Source organism: Plectropomus leopardus, chromosome 15, assembly GCF_008729295.1.
Source record: "Plectropomus leopardus isolate mb chromosome 15, YSFRI_Pleo_2.0, whole genome shotgun sequence".
In the NCBI taxonomy this organism is placed as follows: Eukaryota; Metazoa; Chordata; class Actinopteri; order Perciformes; family Serranidae; genus Plectropomus; species Plectropomus leopardus.
The window spans coordinates 25,726,198-25,747,939 of record NC_056477.1 but is presented as its reverse complement, the minus strand read 5'-3'; the positions used below and the strand labels follow the sequence as shown (position 1 = coordinate 25,747,939).

Genomic DNA, 21,742 nt, shown 5'->3' with positions numbered 1-21,742 from the left:
GAGGCACAATATAAAGGCAAAGAATAGTTCACACCTATGTTTATGTTTCTATGCAAGGCGGAGTTTATTCTATTTAAAATAAAGTCATTTTGTCTGGCAACATTTTTTTTCAGTCCTTCGATGAAAAAGGCACGATAAATGAACAGATTAAGGCCATCTGTGTCTGCGTATTTTTACTCAAATAACATAATACATTTTGTACCATTATAGGTAATCCCAGTCCAGACACTCCAGTCAAATCCTTTCAACATTACCCATTGAATCTTACTTAATATTTTATATATTCTAAAATGTTGCCACATTAATAATATATTGCCCCCTTTGTATTCTGCACCAAGTTTGACATAGTACGTGAATCTCACTGCGCTGACTTTCAATATGAAAGCTATGCAGAGTGCCCAGAGATTTACCTCTGGGGGATTTGGGATGTGAGGTGAACCTCGGAATAAAGACCTTAGATTAGAGATGAGTCAGTAGAGATGGGGTCACTTGTCAGGAGGTATGTACCTGCAGCTCAGCACTTTTGGCAGCGGTCACCCTTGGCTCTCTTCTGCTTGATTCTCTGTCTTTCTCTTTCTCTGAATTCTCCTTGTCCAGGGAAACAACTTTAGGGTCAGTCCAGGCCTCCTCCTGTACAAAGTTATTTTAAGATCACAGAAAAATGATCATGATTCGTATAAAATCCCCTCATGATCACAAACCATGAAGACCTGAGCTTTTCTGTCTTAAATTATGTAAGTAGACATCCATCTCTCTAATCACAATAAGCTTTTTACCCTGTGTAGTAACTTTTTCCAGATTATTTGGTGTGCATGTGTGTGTGTACATAAAGAATCCCGAAAAGGCCTGAAAATTAAAATACGACCAAAATTTGCATGATTTCCAACAATTAGGTCATAGCGTGTTCAAAACTTAGGTGACCTCCTTCTGATATGTTGTTTTTACGGTAAAAAAAAGTCTTAAGGCATGAACGGTATAGTTTAGAGTTACTTCAGAAAGGTACAAATATAGGGTCACTTCTGACTCCAAAAATCCTAGAAGGCAACAACTAAAATGCCCAGCTTGAGGCTTCAAAAGTCCAAAAACCAATGGGTGACAGTGAGCGGCCATTCTTTTTAAACAGTGTATTTTTTTTTTTATGAGTCAAGCTATAAAAACACTGGATCCTGCATTTCAAATGATACATCTCAAAAGTAAATTTTATATGACCCCTCCTTCCTCTCCTTTCTTTGTTATGGAAACCCCACAACTCCAGTTTCCTAAGTGAGTCTCTTTAAAAAACATAATCTGTATAAATGATGGATGTAGCTAATGTGACATCACCCACTGGTTTGTGGACTGCCTTTTTAAAGCTTTGACTCTGGCATTTCAGCTGTCGCCATGTTGGTTTTTTGGAACCCGGAGTGACGTTTTGGGTGTAAGGGTGAAGCTGTGGAGGAGCAAGGAGTGGATCTGACTTGAGAAGAGGAGGACACAGCCTGTCACTCAAGTGGCCCCGCCCTTATACGTGCATAAATTAACCCCTTAAACCCTTAAACATGTGAGTTACAAATAAACTGTGCCCCTGTGCCATTGTCATACGTGTTGAAATCAGCTATAGAGACAAAAAGCACTGTTTGCACCAGGCTGTAAACATGTTTATTTCTGCTATAAAGTTGGGCATTTTAACATGGGGGTTTATAGGGATTTACTCTGTTTTGGAGCCAGCCTTTTGGGGGGGGTGCTTCTGTAACACAATTTTACTGCCTAGTTAGAATTTGTTTTTACTTCAACATTTTTCTCTAGCTTTTTAAAAATAATTTTCTAAATCTATAAATTTTTTGCAATTCGTGAAACATTAATTACTAAGTTGCTCATTGCCTTATTCTCCATGTTTCTGACAGGAGTCAAACCACTTTGTTTGAGGTCCAAAGGTTTAAATTCTTTGGAAGTGTCTGAAAGCAGCACAATAAAGGTTTTAAAGTGTTAAAACTCCCTCCAGAGCCACAGAAGGCATTATTGAATCTGTGAAGTGATCTTTTAGGACGATTTTGTCAGGATATGTTCATGATTTTTTTCAGTGATCTTCTTTTAGAAATCAATTTAATGCCATACAGTTCTCAATAAGGCAATTTTTTAAATAAAAAAAAATAACAACAAAATTATTTGGCCTTGGACTTGCATGTCAATGGTATGAAGCTGGAAAATGGATATATTGTTCTGTGTTGCCAATAGTGTGGTTTACAAATCTAATCTAATTATTACATTTCCTGATGTTCCCCCATGATCCTCTGAATAATCTATCAAATTCCACATTTTTCCATCTGGAGTGCACTAAGAACCATCTATGTACCAGACTTGTATACATGAGCATTATGTGTAAATTTGGGTCGTCTACCTGTTTGTGTCTGTCCCATAGAGCACACGAATAAACAGCGTCCTCCTGCACTGCCAGCAGTCGGAGGTACTTTCCCATCAGACTCAGACAGCGAGCTCTGGCCTCCACGTTTTCCAGGGAGTGAGAGGTGACTGCAGCCAGCTGGCCCAGAGCCACCTGCCCCAAGGTGCTGCCCACACTCAGCCATTCCTGAATGATACACAAGGGAGTTAAGGTCATATGAGGAGATGAAGGGAGGACAAGCAATGGACTTACTTGTACCATCATCTGACAAACAAGATTTTGCACACACAAAGATAAATTTGACTATATGCATTGATTGATAGCCAGAACTTGGGTGAACAGAAACCCATTTTGAAAGTAAATCCTAACCCATGTTTATTTATTTTTCTAATTTCACAGAGAAAAGCTGTTATAAAAGCTGTTCAAGTAAGTAGCTCAGTTTATCACAAAGAAGCTTCATTTTTGTTGGCTTGGGAACCAGAGAGTCCCCAGTTCCAGTTCAGCCCAAAAATTGAATTTCCCGCAAGGATTTATGAAGTACGAATTCTTCACCACAACTTATAACAGTAAAAGTCATGCTCAAATGCTATGTAAGCCCCTCTAAGGCTCCGGATCTAAACTATTAATATTAAATGAGCAATTTCTAAATTAGACGTCTGGGTGACGTAATAGCTAAAAAAGTATTTGGCTTTTCAAACATTAGCCAACTGGCCCTAAATCCATTCAGAATGAGGAATTTCTTGCATTGTGTAACCATTATGTGACTGGAGTTTAATGGTTGTTTAGTTGGTAGGTATTATAATTCTGGAATTTTGATTTTTTTTCTTTTCAAAGTTACAATATAAGGTTGATATAAAGCAACTCCTTTACCCCCTGATATTTAGCTCTCTTTTTTCTTGAGGAGGATTAGCCAGGATGAGTCAAGCAAGTGTATGCTGACCCATCAACCTTGGCAATTTTTCAAACGTCTTATCCACACAACTAACTATTCCCTGGGTCTCATTACAGAAATGTCTATCTTATCTTTGAGCTGAAACACGATTCATTACTGCATGTAGGAAAAAAATAATTCCCAAATAAGAAATTCTAAGTAAGAATGGCATAAACCCTGATCTAAATTCAAAATTACAGCACCGTTGTTATCAGTATCGTTTGTATGCCGATGACAATCAAGATGGGAACAACATGAACTCTGGTTGAACATGAAATAGGTTGATTAAAAGGTGACTGTATGAAGACGGTTTAAATTGTCATATATTAATGGGTATATGTCACCCGAATGGCTGTGGCTATTTATAGCATCTATGTCACAATTCATTATATGAACATGTAAAGTTTATTTTGACTTTTTTTGGACATATTTTGTTACATATTATACTCGCTTTTATGTCCATGATAGCAAGCTAGCTAGCCACTGACAAGTAGCCGACCGGTACATTCTAATCAAAATACAGGCTGTCTCATGTAAGCCTACATGCTAAACATAGGAGGCTTAAATTCTAAGCCGTGGTGCCCAAAATGAGCACACTGGTGGACACCATGATGGTTTATAAAGCATTATTATTTGAGGACGTTACAGGGTGGGTGATGTGAGCGGGTAACGCTTTCTGAGATACAAACAATTGCTATAATTGATGGTCAGCCATAAGAGGTTTGCTCTAAAAAGATAAAGTACAAAAAAAAAGCCTGGTGTTACTATGCATGTTAGCGCCCCCAAGTTGCAATGATGCGCAACTAACCTTCTGACCTACATAGTGTCACAGTCTGCTCTGCCTCTCTCCTGCTGCTGTGGGATTTTTTCCACTTACTCCGCCCCCCACCTCTCGCTCTCCATCTGGCCACTCCTCCTCATCAGCCTCATCACCTCATCACGTTTTCCTGGTTTCGACTTGGCTCGCCTCTGCCCTGGTAAACCTAACAGCCTTAAGTCTCTGACCACGAGTTTTGCCTGTGCATGTCCTGGTTCTTGTCTGCCTTTGGCTGTGCGGTGTTCTACTGCTTCAGCTCCGTTGAGAGATCGCCATTCTTCCGACCGTCTTCAGAGCCTCCTGCCGAGCGAAACGTCTCTTCTGTGCGAGTGCCGCTGGTGTTTATTGGTCTGATGGTACATCAATTCCCTTCCTGTCCTCATTAATCCCGTTGCCTGCTCCTACTGGTTTTCTCTGCTCCTCTACCTGCCTGATGCCAACTCTGCTTTCTCCTCGACCATGAGCCCTGCCTGCCCCTCTTCCGTGTCCCCACCTTTCCCACAAGCTCCCTGCTGTAAGTTTTCCTGCAGACCTGAACTCTGATCTATCACCTGTAAATGTCTGCTCTGCAACTTGATCATACTCACCTTTGCTCCATTCAACCTGCCAAAAGATTAAATGAAGGTTATTACCAACTACTCCCCTGCTCTGTTGTGCTGTGATTGGGTCCTACCACACCCCATTACACACAGTGAGACATACTATCAACATGCATCTTTCACTTGTTGATGTTTAGAGTAATATTTTACATCCTTTGAAATGTAAATGTGTCACTTCCTGGGCCCCGAGGACATTTTGTGCGTGGGACGCTACCTTACACTTAAATAATAAATAACTAAGACACAAGACAAATGTGAGACAGGATGTGCTATTTCTGTCTGCTCCAGCACGGCTTTGTCAATCAGACAGTTATAAAGATTTTTTTGTATTTACTAAGAGTAATACTAAAGGAATCTAAAGGTGTTATAGGGTAAAAATATTGTACATTACAAATGTGCCAGGTACGTTTTAATATATATAAATAGATATTAAGTGTCACATTGGAAAGTGGGTGTAGATTTTGGGAGGATGCAGGGGAAATGTCCACTTAAAATTTAAAACGTGCATTTGTCCACCCAAATTAAATTATATTTTGACAAAATTAAAGACATTTACTGATAAGAAAAAAAAAACAAAACAGAAATTAGCTAGCCCTCCTTCTCATATATGCCCCCACCCCCCTTGCATTTGACCCAAGTTGTGGTGCTTTTGCAATTGTCTAACCTGCTCTATAGAGTTGGGCTCAGGTGTGCAGCGTGTAAACTCCTCCAGTGCTATCTCTGCAGAGGTTTTCTTCTGGCGGGCCAGAGCTTTGCATTTCTCCTCAGCACAGTGCTCCTCCAGCATTGCCAAACAGAAATCTGCCAGGGCCAGTCGCAGTTGGAGCAGCCTCCGCATGGCTGCCAGTGACAGGTCATGACTCTAGTAAAGATGAAAGCAGCCACAATTTAGGAAAAAAAGAAAATTGAGAGAATGCACTCAAAATTAAAAAAGGACACATACAGTAGTTAGTAGTGGAGGGATGATGCATGGGACAAACTCATGGAACTGATAAATGATAAAGAAAACTCCACATAAATGGGCTGCCAGACTGATGTCAGAAGAATCTCCTTTTTACAGTATTAAAAAGTCTGACTATATAAAATGGTTATCAGAAGCAAATATCCTCAAGTGGCAGGGTAGTGTGCAGGATGAGCTGTGATGATGAGTTAACAGACAAATAGCAACTTGGGCAATGGTCTGAATGAGAGTAAAACTTATTTAAACAAGATAAAACTGACGACAGAACTAAATATGGTTCAAAAGAGAGCACAGCTCGTGAAAATGAATAAATGCACAAGATTACAGCTGTTGTCTCTCGTGTCCAATGCAGGAATGATGTCAAAACTTATCAGGGCAGCAGCACCATCTGCTGAAAGCACGCTGCTACAATCCAGCCTCCAATGGCTCAATCATACATTCACTGACGATTTTAATCAAAAACTCAATAGAGCAAGATTTGCAGCAGGTGTGACAGTTGTTCAATCAGTCTCCTTCATGATTCCATCAACATGTAAATCAAAGTTGCAGCCGGTGTTTTGTGAGGCCATCTCATCTCAGATAACCTCATCTGTACGACAGCTTGTGTAGTGTCTGGATAAAATGGGATTCTAACACCCATCTGCTGGTGACAAGTAACAGTAATGGAGGCTTCATGTGTTCACATCTCAGAAATATAAACAGCGACACACACACACACACACACAAATGTTTACGTAAGATATCACACAGACAAGAACCCCTGAATATGACGGCAGCACAACAGGGCCTTAATAACCTCATGCAGCAGCTTAATTGAGATTCGGTCAATTACACTCTTTAGGAAATGAAATGCGAAGAGCACAAACAAAGCCTCGCTCTCTCTGTCATTTAGCCATAAAAAGAGGAAAATCCTTTTTTCTCTCAACACTGAAAAACATGCTTAGAGAGTTCTCTAAATATGATCACACATTTCACCATCTGCACATGGCCTTAATGGGCCAAAAATTTAAGCCAGCTTTTGAGCCCGAGCAAATGCACTTTGTTCAAAGCTTTTTTTTCCCCTTTTTTTTTCACAATGAGTACTTCCTTCTCCCCTGTGCTCTGTTTCTGGTGTTCACTTTCTGCCACACTCTCTTCTGATCAGTGTCCTTAAAAGACACTCAGCAGAGTGGCTGTGGCTGGTTAAAAGTGTGAGTAATAAAAGACAAGAGTGTTTCTCAGAGCATGTGAGAGATGAAATGCCTCCCGAGGTTTTTGAAAGGGCATCATCACAACAAGAGATGGATTTTCAAGGCACATGCATACACTTTATTTACCTCCTCCTGCGAGGGGAGCAGCCTCTGAGCATTCAGCGCCGCATGTTCCTGCTCCGTAACAGCAAGCTGCAGGTGGGAGAGGCCATCGAGCAAGAAGCGCTGTTTGTCCGCTGTATGAGTAGCATGTTTGGCCAGGACTCTGTAGAGAAGTGTTGTTAAGATCGAATAAGGACAGAGAGAACAAAGCACGACTGTGTGAGTAAGACAACAAATGTCAAACATGGTGTGTGTTTGTGTGTGTGAGACCACATTGAGCCTCATGCAAGAACCACTCGTGGAAACAGATTTGTTCTTTTATGGCAATATCAAGTGATTTTAAGAATTTGTGGAATTCACTTAGTACTTTGAATTTATCCTTATTCCTAACTTACACTAGAAGACTTTGAAAATACTTTTAAAGGACTGAAGCTGTTTTCAAAACATAGTGCAATATATCCTATCATGGATATATTGCACTACGTATTGTGTTCGCCATTTTGTAGCGGTGTTCCAAAATTTAAGCTGTTAATTTCATCCACTATATAGTGCACTATAAAATACCCACAATGCACAGCAAATTTGAGTGTACATATGATATACCCTACATTCAACTCCTGTACACCACAATGCAATGTGGCTGAGTATTTCTGGGGGAAAATCTGACGTAGTGTCTGAAGTCTGATTTGGTTATTCCCTATATAGTACACTATTTAATACACACTGAAATACTACAATGTGATTTCCCATCTTGCTCCAGTTGGAAAATTTTACACCAAACTCCCTTTAAAAAAATATGACATATTAACAATTCCTTACATGTCTGCAAAACACATAACTTTTTGTGAGTGACACTCGTAAACAAACAGCAGAACAATTATGCTTATATGGCAATTTTAGGCGTGCTGGTTTTGCTAACAATCAAATCTCACAAACATGCAAGCTAAAACAACTTATTTTTTGAACGTTTTTCTAGTTTAATGAGTTTGGTGAATTCAGCTGGGAACAGTCATATGAAAGAAGCCTGATATAAAAAATGAAGCAAGAATAAGAATGAGGCCCATTGTGTGCATGTTGGATGTAGATTTAAAGTAATATGAAATTATTCTTTAGTTTAACTTTCAAGATTTAACTGCCGAAGCTATCTACATGCACCAAAAAAACTAAAAATACACTGTGATTTGAAGAAAATTCCATTTGCAATAACACTGACATTCATGTCCGGAGTAACTCGGGACTGACTGACCTCAGACCGTGTGCGTACTCTGCATGAGCCTCTGCTGCGTGTTCTTTATAGCTGAGTTTAGTGAAACCACTGGCGCAGTCTCTGAGTGTATCACAGGCAACCATTACCCTCTGAGCGACCTCCGCGCTGAGGGTCTCTCCTGGTTCAACACCACCGAGGACACGAATACATTCAATAGCACCTCTGGAACACAACACATCCCATTAGTTCAGGATTACATGGTAGTTTATAGCCTAAAAAAGGTCTTATAATATATCCCTTAAGTATAGTGTAAATCACAGGTTTTACAAAAGTAATAGCTGCAAAAAGGTTTAGGGATCATTAAAATATATATGTGAAAAGGTATAATTAATCCTTAAAGAAAAAGCAATACATTTGAGGTTACCTCATCTCTAATGAGGTGATAAGGAATGTGAGTTCTGGGACCCGGTTTACCCGTTGTTGTTTCAGAGCGTCACAGCCTTGTTTAATTATCTGTTCAGCCTGAGACAGAAAAAAAGCATAATAGGGAAATTATCCATTACAATAATAAGGTAAACATTCTATGGAGTGTTGTTAGACGAGAGTGATTCCATACCCTGGTATGTGCATCCTTGTCTCTCTGGCTCACTACAGCTCTGACCTTGGTGAGGGTGAGCTTATACCAGAACTCCTCATCCCCTCCCAGGACCTGAGCTTTGTCCAGCAGGATCAGAGCCTGGACAAAGTTCTGCTCTTCACAAGCCAGAGCGGCCAGACTGAGCAAACTTCGAGCTCTTGCATTCTGGTCTCTGAGCTCCTAAACAGAGTGAAATTGAAAAAGACAGTTATAATGGAATAGAAAATTAGTACCATTGCAGTAACTGGACATAAAGTATTAGCTAATAACAAGGTTATGAGTTTCAACAAAAAACAGTAGGTTAACATTTTCTTTCACAACAATATAGAAACTACTTGTTGGCATTGCAGATGTATAAAATGGTTCAGAGTGATTCGCCAAGATAGTAAAACAATGTTATTTTTGAAAATGTATTGTGAGACAAGTCTGACACTGTGGTCTGCTTCTGTTTCAACTCACCAGAGCCACACAGTGGGCCTCAGTCAGGAGCTGCCTGGCCGGTTGAAACAGTCCCATGCTGAGGCAAACCTCAGCTTTGTCCAGCCAGATGTCTTGAACTCTCAAATCCATACTCTGTTGCTCAGATCCAGGCTTTTCATTCAACTTAACTTCCTGAAAAATCACCAATATATAGCACAATTCACCTTTTTTTCTAAATTGACTCAAACTGTGAACAGATTATTGTTTTTTTTTTCAAAGCTGTCAACCTGTCAACAGGTTGGATACAAGCAAGACATACTGTATGCTGAGAAATCCACATTCCACACACATACACACACACACACACACACACACACGCACACACACACACAACCACATGAAAAAAAGGTTGCAACAGCGAAAAAAAGAAAACCTTGTGTGCTGGGGTCTTATAGTGCTAGATTGTTGTACGTAGAGGACAAGACAAGTTATAACCATTCCATTTATTGTAAAATATTATCTCACATTACTGACCTAAAAGTTAAAGGAAAACTAAAGGAAAGATTTTGTGTCTCAGTGACTAATGAGAACAATATTTTTTTAAATTGGTCAAGTAATGAGTGACACTGCTGCAGCCACAGTGGCGGAAACAAGCTGCAATCCCTTCGGGCGACTGTGCACCATCAATTTATGTTAAAAGTGTTTGTTTTTGCCACTGACAGGCTCAGGTTGTTACATCCTAAACTGTCAACATTATAGAGAGGACCCTACAAACCTCACACACTCCCCTCTGCAAGATTTCAGACTTATTCGCATCATTAAAATCAGCTAAATATCCAGCCATGGCAGTGAAAACCATTTAGTTTAGAGTAAGACAGTCTTTCTGTACTTGAAAACAACAAACTTGTACTAACACTCTTCTCCAACTCTTACATGTGCTTCCACCGCTCTTTATTCTGCAAGTCAACTTGGCAAAATTTAGAACAAGACCGAACATGAGTTATAAAAACAAACAAACCAGTGAAAAGCAGGAAAAACTTATTTTGTTCTGTTGTCACAAAATTATACTGACAATCTAAGCCCGTCAGTGTAAGAAAAAATTACTTTTAATAGATAATTGACAGTGCACAGTTGCTCTTAGGGATTACATTGAAGCTTGTTTGCTCCTGCAGCGCTCTCTTGATACAAGCCAATTTTAAAAAATGTTTCTCTTCATAGTGACTTTGACACAAAGACAAGGGAAAAATAGAATCAAAGTTAAAAAAAGTCTCCCTATAACACTCATTCTAGGTTCATGAGAAAAGTAATGTAACTTTAGTGAACTTTATGCATCAATCTAAATGTAATAACACAAGAATAAATCAAATTATTAATTGTATTGGTCTTTTTTTAAAAACACGTACACTCTTATAAATGTGAAGCATTTGAAGCAAAATTTAAAAACAGACAGATTTATTTTGTGAGAAAGAGGCTGACCTGATTGTGAAAATGTTTCCTTTCTTGTGAAAAAGCAATTGCTCTCTGGCAGCTAGAATCAAGAACATAACATCATAAGTCATTAGGAAAATATAGAAACACACCTGTATACCAAACCTGTGTGTCTGTGTTTGCATACCCCATCTGAGCGTGCTCTTGGATTCTACTCAGATTCAGGAGCTTCTCCTGATACGGTGAATTTGTCTCCAAACCGAGCTGATAACATTTCCTCACAATCCTAATTAGGAACAAAAAAAGCAACAAGAAACACACAGAGTGACAACATAAAATGTCATTATTGAGCGTTAATAGACTTTTTGAAAATGACCAAAAAAAAAAAAAAAACAATGCAGCTTTTTGTTTTGTTAAAAAACATCAGTCATTTGACAGCTGACTCTAATGAAATCATTATCTTGCAGTGGCACAAACTTTAACCAAAGTTTGAAATGGCCTGATTTATGAACAGACCTGTCTTAGTGCTGTTAACCCTTGAAATCTTGAGCAAATTGGCTTGATTTCTTTTAAAACCATTGGATGAAGACAATTAGTAGCTTACAAGAAATGAACCAAAAATTTGCAATGTCCCACCCAAGCATAAAACAATGGAGAAAATAAAAACAAACCAAATGAAAAAAATAAGGAACAGACCTGAAAAAAATGCTTCAAAAATTAAAATAATTCTGTAAAATGATTTTAAATATGCAATTATGCAATTATTATGGTTATATCGTTTTCTGGACCCCGATATTTTTTAAAATCTACTAATTTCTTGCAATATGTGGCACATTTCATGCCAAGATGCTCATTGCCTTCTATTTTTTTACATGCTTTAAATGAAAACCAACCAATTTGTGCAGGCTTTAGTGGTTTTTAAATACTTGTCATAGGCCACTGAACGCACCACAAGAGAACTGATGTCGATCAAGGGTTAATATCCCTATAAAATATAAAAAGAAAACTCCTGCAATTTAACACTACACTTCTACAACATTTTCTGACTTGCAATATACAGTAGAGAAAAAGGATAAAAATTGATAAAACAAAACCAGAGATAGTCTTTTTAATTTCGTGCATTTTTCTTCCTTGTCAAAATCTGGCGTCTACATTTCCCTCAATGCTACTAGACAGCTCAGTTGGATATTGGGCGTGTTGTTGTAGCAGCTAAAGTAGCCTGAAGCTGCTAGCCTCAAGCAGAAATGAGGAGCGGGCTCTAGAGTAACATCACTTGAGGCAGTTTGTCAGATTTTGCACAGCTGCCTTTGGAGCCTCAATGGTTTTCTACAATATTTTTCTCAGTACTCCTCCCCCAGACCTGTAAACAAACTTTAACGTGTAAAACCTAGGGAATTTCCCGCTTTTATTTAACAGTGTTCTTACCTAAGTCTATAGAGGTCCGAGAGGCTCCTCCTGTCCAAAAGGTCATGAGCAATGGTCTCAGCTAGATGCATTATGGGTAGAGTAAGGTGGTCGAGTGAGAGGGAATGAAGCTCTTTTTCCAGCAGGTTGAGATAAAACAGGCTTTGAGTCTGCAGCCAAACAAAAGGAAAAATAAAGACATAAAATCAACCAGGCGAAAAATAGGGAAATAAATGTTAACAAACAAAGGGAAAATACAAAGAAAGAAAAATTAACATACAAAGGTAAAAATGAAGAAATAAAAATCATCAAATAAAGGGGAAATGGAGAAATAAACATTAACAACCATAGTGAAATACAAAGAAAGACCAAAATAGCAAATAAAGGGAAAAATAAAGAAATAAAAAAAATTATCAAACAAGGGGGAAGATCCAGCATTATCAGAAAAGGAAATGGCCCATGATGTCACCTGTTTCTACCATTTCCCAATCAATTAAATCCAATGTCATCACAGACTTCCCATTGTGCTGGTAGATCCATAAATGAATTATGCCGCATATTGACCACATATTGACTCCTGAATACTCTTACAACAGCTTAATTTGACCTTCAAAAATCAATAAATGCACCTTCTCTTGATCAACAATTGACAGTTTCTTAGAGGAACACTGACACCAGATATTGTCCTTGCTGTGTTGGCAACAGAAATCAAAGACAACACCATAAGCAGATGGTTCTGACACTGAGAGAAATGTGAGGGAGTGGTGTGTAATCTTGCCTGCTTTGTAATGCTGAGTGTGTTGATACAGTGAGGGTTATTGTTGGTTCTGAAGATCTGCCTGGCCTGGTCAGGACAGACAAAGCCAGCCCAGTCCTTTGGGGTAGAGGGAAGTGTGGGATGCAAGACAACAGGTTTAGGTCTCTCTTCTGCAGGGGGAGGCTGGAAAAAAAAAGCAGATAAGACATTTTGTTGTTATTATGAGTGTGCAGTCAGCATTTAGAATGAAGTCTATATAATCAAAGTTCAGTAAATACCAGTCAATAATATTCTTTTTTTTTTTTTTTTTAAAGATTTTTTTCTGGGCCTTTTCATGCCTTTAATTGTATAGGAGAGGTCAAGCGTGAAAGGCAGATAGAGAGCAGGGGTGACATAAAGCAAAGGGCCGAGGCCGGAATCAAATCCATGGCCAGTGCAGCAAGGACACAGCCTCTGTACATGGGGCACATGCTCTATCCACCGAGTCACCGGGCACCCCGCCAAGAATATTCCTAATGCATCACGTAATATATGTCAGTAAGCACATTTTTTAAGTTATGTGTCATGTACTATCGGTAAGGCCCAGTATCTTTTAGAAAATTATGATACTATTACCAATACCAGTAACTACTGTATATAGCGATACCAATACAGACAGAAAACTTTATTTGATTTTTTTTTCTACTTCATTTAATACCATCATGAGAATAGAAGCATTCAGTTGCATAAAAAGCTTTCAGCCACCACAAGCAGTATAGACAAAATGTATTAATTTGATTTAATTTAATTTAATGTATTTTATTTTGCCATAATTGCACAGTGGTTTTCAAACATATCTGATTGAAAATCATACATGGAGGGAGAGGCAGAATGCTGGGAGAAAATAGAAACATATGTGATGATAAACAAAATGTTTGCACATCCATACATGTGAGAGCTACGAAACAGTGACAATTTGAAAGATTAAATCTCCTTTTATGTTACGTTACTTGAAGGTTATCCACAAAAGATTACTGTAACAATTTCATTCCTCATAACAAAATTTCATGACTTAACAAAACTTCAAATAATTTTCATGAATTCAATGACTTTTCCAGGTCTGGATGTTGAGATTGTGAAATTCCATGGTTTTTACCACACCACAGACTGCGTGGTTGTAGCTGCTGCTGTAGTGGGCCAGTCATACATCACAATTAATGCTTGATATGATCAGCTGAGAGTAAAATAATTTTTTCTAGATCTGTTTAAAAAAAAAACAAGATTAAATACAGGTATCATTTGACTGGAGAAGTTTTGAATGTTCTTGGTTTTTTGCTTTATACCATAAAGGTATGGTGTTCCTGTGCCCAAGTATGAGGTATTATGTGGTATCTCCCTAGCTTAATTTCCACAAGTATAAATAAAAGGTCATACGACAGCATTTCAAAGCATTGTTCCTTTTTATCAAACTGACAGAAAATAGAAAGGGAATAATAGCAGACAGTTATTGACAACGTAAGTAAGTGCATTATTCTTTAAAAGTAAATACCTAGTAGTCTATGTTACACACCCTACTGATTCAAAAATTCTAAAATTGTAAGATCTGAGGGTCCAAATGAAAAAACAAAGACTTACATCTTTCACTTTTTTGCCTTTGCCCTTATCTTTGCCTTTTTTGGATCCTGCAGAGGGAGGAGGCTGGGGAGGCTGGCTCTTTGCCATCTCATTGGTAATCTCACTACACACTGCCATGGACACCTGGAGGACCAAACACCGCAAACAGACTCACATTTCAACTTAAATAAATAGTAAAACTTGCAATTTAAGAAAACGGCCTGATCCACACTGTCAAAGCTGAGCGACAAGACGATGTGTGTGATAAAGATGCAGAACCTACCTGCCATGTTTGAAGAACAAAGGTGTAGGCTCTGAGCAGGTTCAGCTGGTGCTCAGGTGAGGTTCTGTCAGCCATGACAGCGAGCAGAGTGTGCGCACGGACTAAGCCATCAAGGCGTCGCACCTCCTTAAGATTCGACAAACTTTGTGTCGCTAACAAACCCTGGATTCCCACCAGGGACTCACATTTCTCTGAGCTCAAACCCCTTTTTTTGGACTCATCCTCTAGAGTAAAGATAACATAAAACATTTACTGTAACAAAGAGTTTAACATGAGACAAGACAGGTGTGTAAAATAATTTGTAAGTATAACTGAACAGCAACACTTAAATTACTTTTAACAAAAGATTTAGGGTAAGGAGTTTACAAATAAAGCCTATAATACAGAGGCACATAGCTCTGAAATGAGTTTCCACTTTTTCTTTTGTTTGAACGTTCAGTTTGTCTCTCGGGGAATAGTTAATGGGGCTCATAGTAGGAGACTAAAAACACTTCTCACAGCCGTCTTTTAAATATTGCTGTGTTATTCTCGCTGGGTTCCCACATGGGATGTTGAGATATCTGTGTCTTTGTTTGGTCAGTTCATTTTTCTCTGAACAATATCTGCTTGGTTTAATGTTTATACAGGCTAACAATTGAAAGAACAAACACTGAATTCCACTGCTGATGCAGTTATCAAAAACGGTGGCTCTTTTTTAGATCAGACAGTTCAGATGGTACTGTATACCCCTTAGACTAACAGTGGAAAACTTCAGGGAATTCCATAAAAGTGCGCAGGCACATGTGTTCATGTGAAACAACACACTCAAATTGAACCCACATGGCAACAGACCCCTGAGGTGTCTGTTTCATGACGACAAGCATCCCTCAAGAGGAATTATCAAAATCTGTTTACTTTTCCTCTAGATTTTAAAGTATGCATTAGCATAACAAACACATGAACTTTTAACACACTTGTGTCATGATACAAGTAATAAGATGAGAATGAAATGTACCTGCACCTTCTGTCTCTTCAGTTTCTGAGTGTAGGAGGATGTCTATGGCCCACTGAACTTGGCTTTGGGCATCAACTTTGGGGAAGTTGTGACAGTACAGCCACTCTCCAAACTCCAGCAGAAGGCTGACCTTACGCCACTGAGTCTCAACACTCTGTTCACAAATAGCAACACAAACACAAAAGTCAATGAAAAACATTTTAGATGTTTAATTTTTTTCTTTTTTAGCCTTTGATTCAAAGTTGACGGGAAATATTCTTTTATGTAACTGGGATAAAGTGACGCCTTTGGATGGTATGATGGATGTATTTCATCCAAACCCTAACTCTAAACTATGGAATCATAGGAGCGCAATTAAAAAAAAATAACTGTAAAAGAATATGAAAATAAACACGTAAAAAGAGAGAGAAATTAATATAAGAAGAAATAAGTACATTTATAAAAAAAATGACAATGTAAAGGGAAATAAATAAAAGAAGAAATATGTAAATTTAGAATGTGGAAATGTAAAGAGAGATAAAGAATAAAGCAGTAAAAACAAAAATGTAAAAATATAAAATAAATAAATGAGGAATAAATGAGAATATAAACATATACATTGAATTATAAATAATACTAAAATATACAAAATAATTATTATAAGCATTTTCTTTTTTCATATTTTTTATTCATTTATTTCTGTATATAATTATTTACATATTTTTAAAATTTATTTATTTTTGCATATATATTATTTTTATATTCATATTATTTATTTATATTTATTTTTACTTAATTTATTTTTTCTTATTCTTTTCCCTGTTCTAGCCCCGAGGTTCTCTCCTCCTTTATGCCACAGCAAGGTTCACTGAGAAACGAAGTCGCAATGACATGGAGGCTCCACATGATGGAGCTAGTGACTTTGCTAGAAATATTAAGCTATTGCTCAGTAAAAAATGCTGCACAGAAATCAAAATGATGAACTCCATGACATACTCCAACATGATCTCTCTGCATGAATCTGCTGATGTATTCAGTTTGGACAATGATGTAAAAATAGTGCAAGAACAGGGGTATTACCAACAGAGAGGTGATGGATTTCTGGTAGCAGGTGAGCTGTTGGGTTACACTGCCAGCACACCGTGCCACCTGGTGCCACATTAATGAACAGCACTGCTCTCCTTCGCCCTGTAACTTCTGCAGGTCCATCAGTACATTTTCCCCCAGTCGTGCTTTTATCAATATTCGGTGTTTCAGCAGGGGTCTGATAAAACACAGAGGACAAAAGGATTTTTTTATATCTGTCTTCCTCTCCAGTTCCTCTGATATATTTCCCCCAGCGTGCCCACTGTTACTATTTCTTTTGTACTCACAGCCGGTGTGTGGTGCGAGGCATGTCTCTAATAGCTTGGTCCAGCAGCTGCAGAGCACTTTTCCAGTCTGTTTTATCAATGTGGATGTAGAGCAGGAAACTGTAAATTGCTGCTCTCAGGGCGAGGTCCTCCTCATCTATTCAAAAGGCACATCGATTCACAGAAATGCATATTTACGTGAATGATCTGTAATCTAATGTAAGTAAGTGTGTACTCATAAGGTAATTCAGCTGTCAAAAACAGCCCATCAAAATAGGTGCCAAAGCTTAGTTGTGTATCATGGAATGAATAGCTTTTTTTTTTTTTTGTTCCATGATTTATTTATGGTATACAGGTACATAGAAGACGAATAAGTGGCAACCTCTAGTGCTGAAAAACTGCAGTTTCTTAAATGGCCACTTAGGCTGACTCCAGAAGTCAATCCTCACAGCCCCCAATGTTAACATGTCCAATTTTGCAGCAGAAATAAACATGTTTACAGCCTTGTAAAGAAAATAAATAAAAAAAAGGTTTAATACAACTATGTTTAAATGTTTATTATGTTAAAGCTTAAAGTTATACATAATTAAGTGTGTGGCCGCTCTGAATGTCGTCCATCTCCAAGTTGCTACCACGACAGTGTTGGTAAGATAATGTAACCATAGTGCAGATATAGCTGTTGATAGTTCATTGTGGCTTCAGTTCATAAAAGTTTATTATGACATTTTGGTCGCCTAAAAAAATGTTGTTCAGTGTTTGTTTGTACTAAAAGACCCTGTTATGAGTCAAATATTAGTGACAATAAGCATTAGTATAATCTCAGTCAACCATAGCCGGAAATTCACAGTTCTAACCAACTTGTTTGTTTAGAACACAGTTCTAACCAAACAAAATTCCAACATGGCTACGGCCAAGATGCCAAACTCGAGTCTTCAAAAAGTAAGTCCACAAACCAATGGGTTAACATCATGGCAAATATGCAGCTACATCCTTTACTTTTCATGGTCTATGGAAACCAATCAGATTCAAAGCAGGAAGCATTTTTAGCACTCACCTGTTGCTTCATGTTTGGAGCTCCCAAGAGGCAATGCTGTCAAGGTCTGCAGGCCTTTCACCTTGCCCTGTTTCTGGAAAAAAAGGGAAAGGATTAATACTTAAAGTTGCTACAAGGGTGAGAGGAGAGTGTTGCAGGTATTGGTGGATGGTTGCTTGTATTTAAAGCTCACAGAGGTACAGTGTAAGATAGATTGCTATCTGACCTTGCCCTATACATCAACCTGCCCCCTTATCCGTAAATCCCTTTCCACACCCCGAGCCTGTAACGTGGCTGCTTTCATTCATCCGGTTGAGGTAATAGTTTTTGATCTTCACACTTCCAACACAGAAAAAAAAAACCAATCACATCAAGCCTGTTAAGACAAGATGCAGCTGTATGGGATAACTTTTTTTCTCCTCTGTGTTTATTGTAGGTGTCAGCACTGCTGAACAAATTCAAGTTGGAAAGAACACCAAAGATGAACATCATTCTGAATTCTCACACACTGTGAGCTGCTTTTAATTATGGATTTGAAGTTATTTTGCATTTGAACAAGTGTTTATCCCCCTGGCTGGAGTGCTGTCCACAGGCAGCACTGGGGAGATGTTTTCTCACGTCTCCCCTGTAGCACCCTCAAGAAAATATTTCAATTCTATCATCAATTAAAGATGACGAAAGCAAGTTTGAGCATTCTGCAGCCTATTTTACTCAGTTTTGCAACAACCAAACTAAAGTTGTTAAACAGTAACAAAACATGGGCCACCTCATAGCTGAGTGGTTAAGGCGCATACCACATGGGTGCAAATGCCATGAGCAACAAGTCCACAGTTCCATTGATGTCATTCCCCTCCTCCCTTTCCCCACATATCCTGTCACTCTCCACTATCAAAATAAAAACATAAAATGCTCCAAAACAGTCTTAAAAATAGCAGAACATGACAAGTCAGTTTGGCTGTCATTCAGTTCTTGTTTTGTTCACTTACTGCTCATGTTGTTTCTCCAACTTTTTTGGCGGAACTTTTGTCCTGTCAGCAGTGGGCAAGATTAAAAATTGAGAGTGTTGGAGAGTTATCTGTTGCTGGGGCTGGGAAGGGAGTGGGACAGCTCCCATAACAGAGGAGCAGACTGTGTTTTTGTGGTTTCCCTTGTTGCTGAGCTGTTTTATTGCTCCAGTTTATGACTTAGGTAGCACCACTAATAATGCTTAGTTGTTAAACATGACGGAATGTAAAAAGGTAGCTGCTTGCTGTCCCATATTAAAGCCAGGTGCAGAATAACAGATTCAGTGAAGGAAAATAGAGAGTATCTGCACACTGGATTAAAGCCCCCAATAACTGCTCTGGAAAATGCTGTATCTCTCATTTTAAAGCTGTCACACATTTTGCAATTTCTGCAATTTTTGTGAAACTATTCCATTTTTCATGTATATATAGTTTTGACTTATTACTTGAATGTGACTTCAAAATATGTCATTAGTTCTGTGCCTATACATATACAGTACATTAGTTATTATCATGATGGTCATTTGCCTGATGAAGGCCCCGGGAGAGTCCAGACATCACAGACATACCTTTAAATGATTTAGTTTTGCTTAGTACTGCTTTGCTCACACTAGAGGAGGATTTATGAAAATCACACAAGACCTGAAGTGGAGATGCAAAAATGAATCAATTAACTGTAAACTATTTAGATACATTGATTATGTGCTTTGGGCAATTTTTACAGAAAAAAAAGCCAACATTTTATGATTGAAGCATATTAAATGTGAGTATTTTCTGGTTTATATACTCCTCTGTGACAGTAAAGTGAATATCTTTGGGTTGTGGGCAAAACAAGACATTTGATGTGATCTTGGGCTCTTGCAAACACTGGGGATCACTTTTTACTACTTTCTGACATTTTATGGACCAAACAAAGAATTGGTTAATTGAATTAATAATCAACGGATTAATCACCTATGAAAATAAACATGAGTTACAGCTCTAGAGCTGAGTATCATTAAAAAATTCCAATAGTCTGGCTTCTGCCTACACATGACACCTACACAAAAAAATGACTGAATTTATATGTCTTATAGGAATGTGTAATAATGGCTGAAGATGGGTCCATACATTGGCATGCTTCTTGTTAGTATGAACCAGAGCAATCAGGATCCTCTCCAGGGGCTCACGGAGCTGCCATCTTTCCTCAGGAGTCTGTGTCAGGGGGAGACAGGTGTTCCAGTAATGCCTTGCAGCTGTGACACACAGTGCTGGATTCTCAGCCTTTTCTGCATAGCTATAAACACAAAAAGATAGCAAACAAACAAAGGGTAAAAATGTTGGGATTAAGAGATTTTTTTTTAACTTGTTTGTAGATGCCCAATGCAATACATAAACTGACTGTCAACAGCACCTGACACTGGACAGAAGCACCTTTAAAGCCTCTCTGTAAGAGTGTAGATCACCACTGGACTCATGGACTAAACTTAAACCCCTGAAACAAGCAGCGATGCTCAGCATCTCATTCACAGCAGTCGGGCCATACCTAGAGACATGAGGAAATGTATTAGCTATCAATCAAAGTCAATCAATTCATCAAAATGTGAAACTGACATGCCCTAAAATAACCTCAAACTCTGTATATTCAAAACTGTGTGACTCCATGTAGAGAAATGGAAAGCAATGCTTGTAGATTCCACTGCAATACTCTCTAATATGCACAAGGTGTCACTTGCTCCTCAGAGAAGTTTGGAAGCAAAAATCTCCATAGCACAACACACACTCATGTAGTGCGGTCTTTTTTGTCAATTTTTAAGAAATAAGAAAAAAGATCTACCAGGACAATTTAAAAATTCTCTTATTGTTTACTTAAACTGTAATCAGCCAACTGAACTCACAAAACAAAGGGCATGGTGTTGAGGCTCTTCGCTGCTGCCTCCTCCAGCTGCAGAGCGCTCTTGGTGCAGCACAACACCAAGCTGTGGTCGTTGGCATCGTGGCAGAAGGCAGCCAGCTGGCACCACACCTGCAACTCCACCACGGTGTCCGTCCAGCTGCATTCAGACGCCTTGCTTACCAGCTTTAGGTGAGGGAAGAGAGGAGGGGAGGGGAGGGGAGGAAAATGGAGGTGGTGAGGTAGAAAGGAGGAGGGAGGGGATGAGTGAGAGACAAAAATGAGAGGAGAGAGGATAAGCAGGGAGGGAATGAAAACAACGTGTGAGGGGGATTAAGTAACACAAGTGAAAAGGGGGATAGGCAAAAAAGAAAGGGACAGAAATTAGATAAGGATTGGCGTGAGAAAAGACAGGCAGTAAGCAGAGTGGTAGAGTAAAAAATGTAAAGCATGGGAAAATGGAATAGCAAGGAGTGAAGGTGTAAGGCAAAAGTAGGAGGTAATGAGTGATGAAGAGGGCGGTAGCATATGGAGTGCAACGAGGAGGTAGACAGAAAATGAAAGATTGGAAGGACAATGATTAAGGGGAAGTGGAAATGAAAAAGGAAAATGAGGGAAAAAAATAAGAAAATGGGGTAGGGACTAGGGATGGGAATCACAGGGTAACTAACCTCTAACCCCACCCTAACCAACAATACGATACTATCACAGTACTAAGCCCATAATAACTATACTATCCCAATACCGCGATTCTGAGATAATTGATATGTTGCAAGACAACTCATCTATGATACATCA

The 21,742-nt window shown here is 38.7% G+C and overlaps 1 protein-coding gene across 1 annotated transcript in view; it reads right to left on the bottom strand.

The window, feature by feature from the left end:
* The window catches only part of LOC121954616 (cilia- and flagella-associated protein 46), a 74,226-nt gene that overhangs the window by 19,854 nt on the left and 32,630 nt on the right, over nt 1-21,742 (bottom strand). Inside the window, exons 22-42 of the mRNA XM_042502246.1 lie at nt 20,949-21,130; nt 20,465-20,596; nt 20,182-20,347; nt 18,089-18,161; nt 17,056-17,191; nt 16,763-16,946; nt 15,704-15,857; nt 14,710-14,933; nt 14,448-14,570; nt 12,855-13,016; nt 12,098-12,246; nt 10,860-10,958; nt 10,721-10,772; nt 9,284-9,436; nt 8,804-9,004; nt 8,612-8,709; nt 8,227-8,409; nt 7,005-7,143; nt 5,392-5,589; nt 2,378-2,566; nt 508-630 (exon numbers count right to left, since the gene is read on the bottom strand). Of these exons, the coding sequence (XP_042358180.1) occupies nt 508-630; nt 2,378-2,566; nt 5,392-5,589; nt 7,005-7,143; nt 8,227-8,409; nt 8,612-8,709; nt 8,804-9,004; nt 9,284-9,436; nt 10,721-10,772; nt 10,860-10,958; nt 12,098-12,246; nt 12,855-13,016; nt 14,448-14,570; nt 14,710-14,933; nt 15,704-15,857; nt 16,763-16,946; nt 17,056-17,191; nt 18,089-18,161; nt 20,182-20,347; nt 20,465-20,596; nt 20,949-21,130 (3,120 nt within the window). The remainder of the gene's footprint in view (nt 1-507; nt 631-2,377; nt 2,567-5,391; nt 5,590-7,004; nt 7,144-8,226; nt 8,410-8,611; nt 8,710-8,803; nt 9,005-9,283; nt 9,437-10,720; nt 10,773-10,859; nt 10,959-12,097; nt 12,247-12,854; nt 13,017-14,447; nt 14,571-14,709; nt 14,934-15,703; nt 15,858-16,762; nt 16,947-17,055; nt 17,192-18,088; nt 18,162-20,181; nt 20,348-20,464; nt 20,597-20,948; nt 21,131-21,742) is intronic.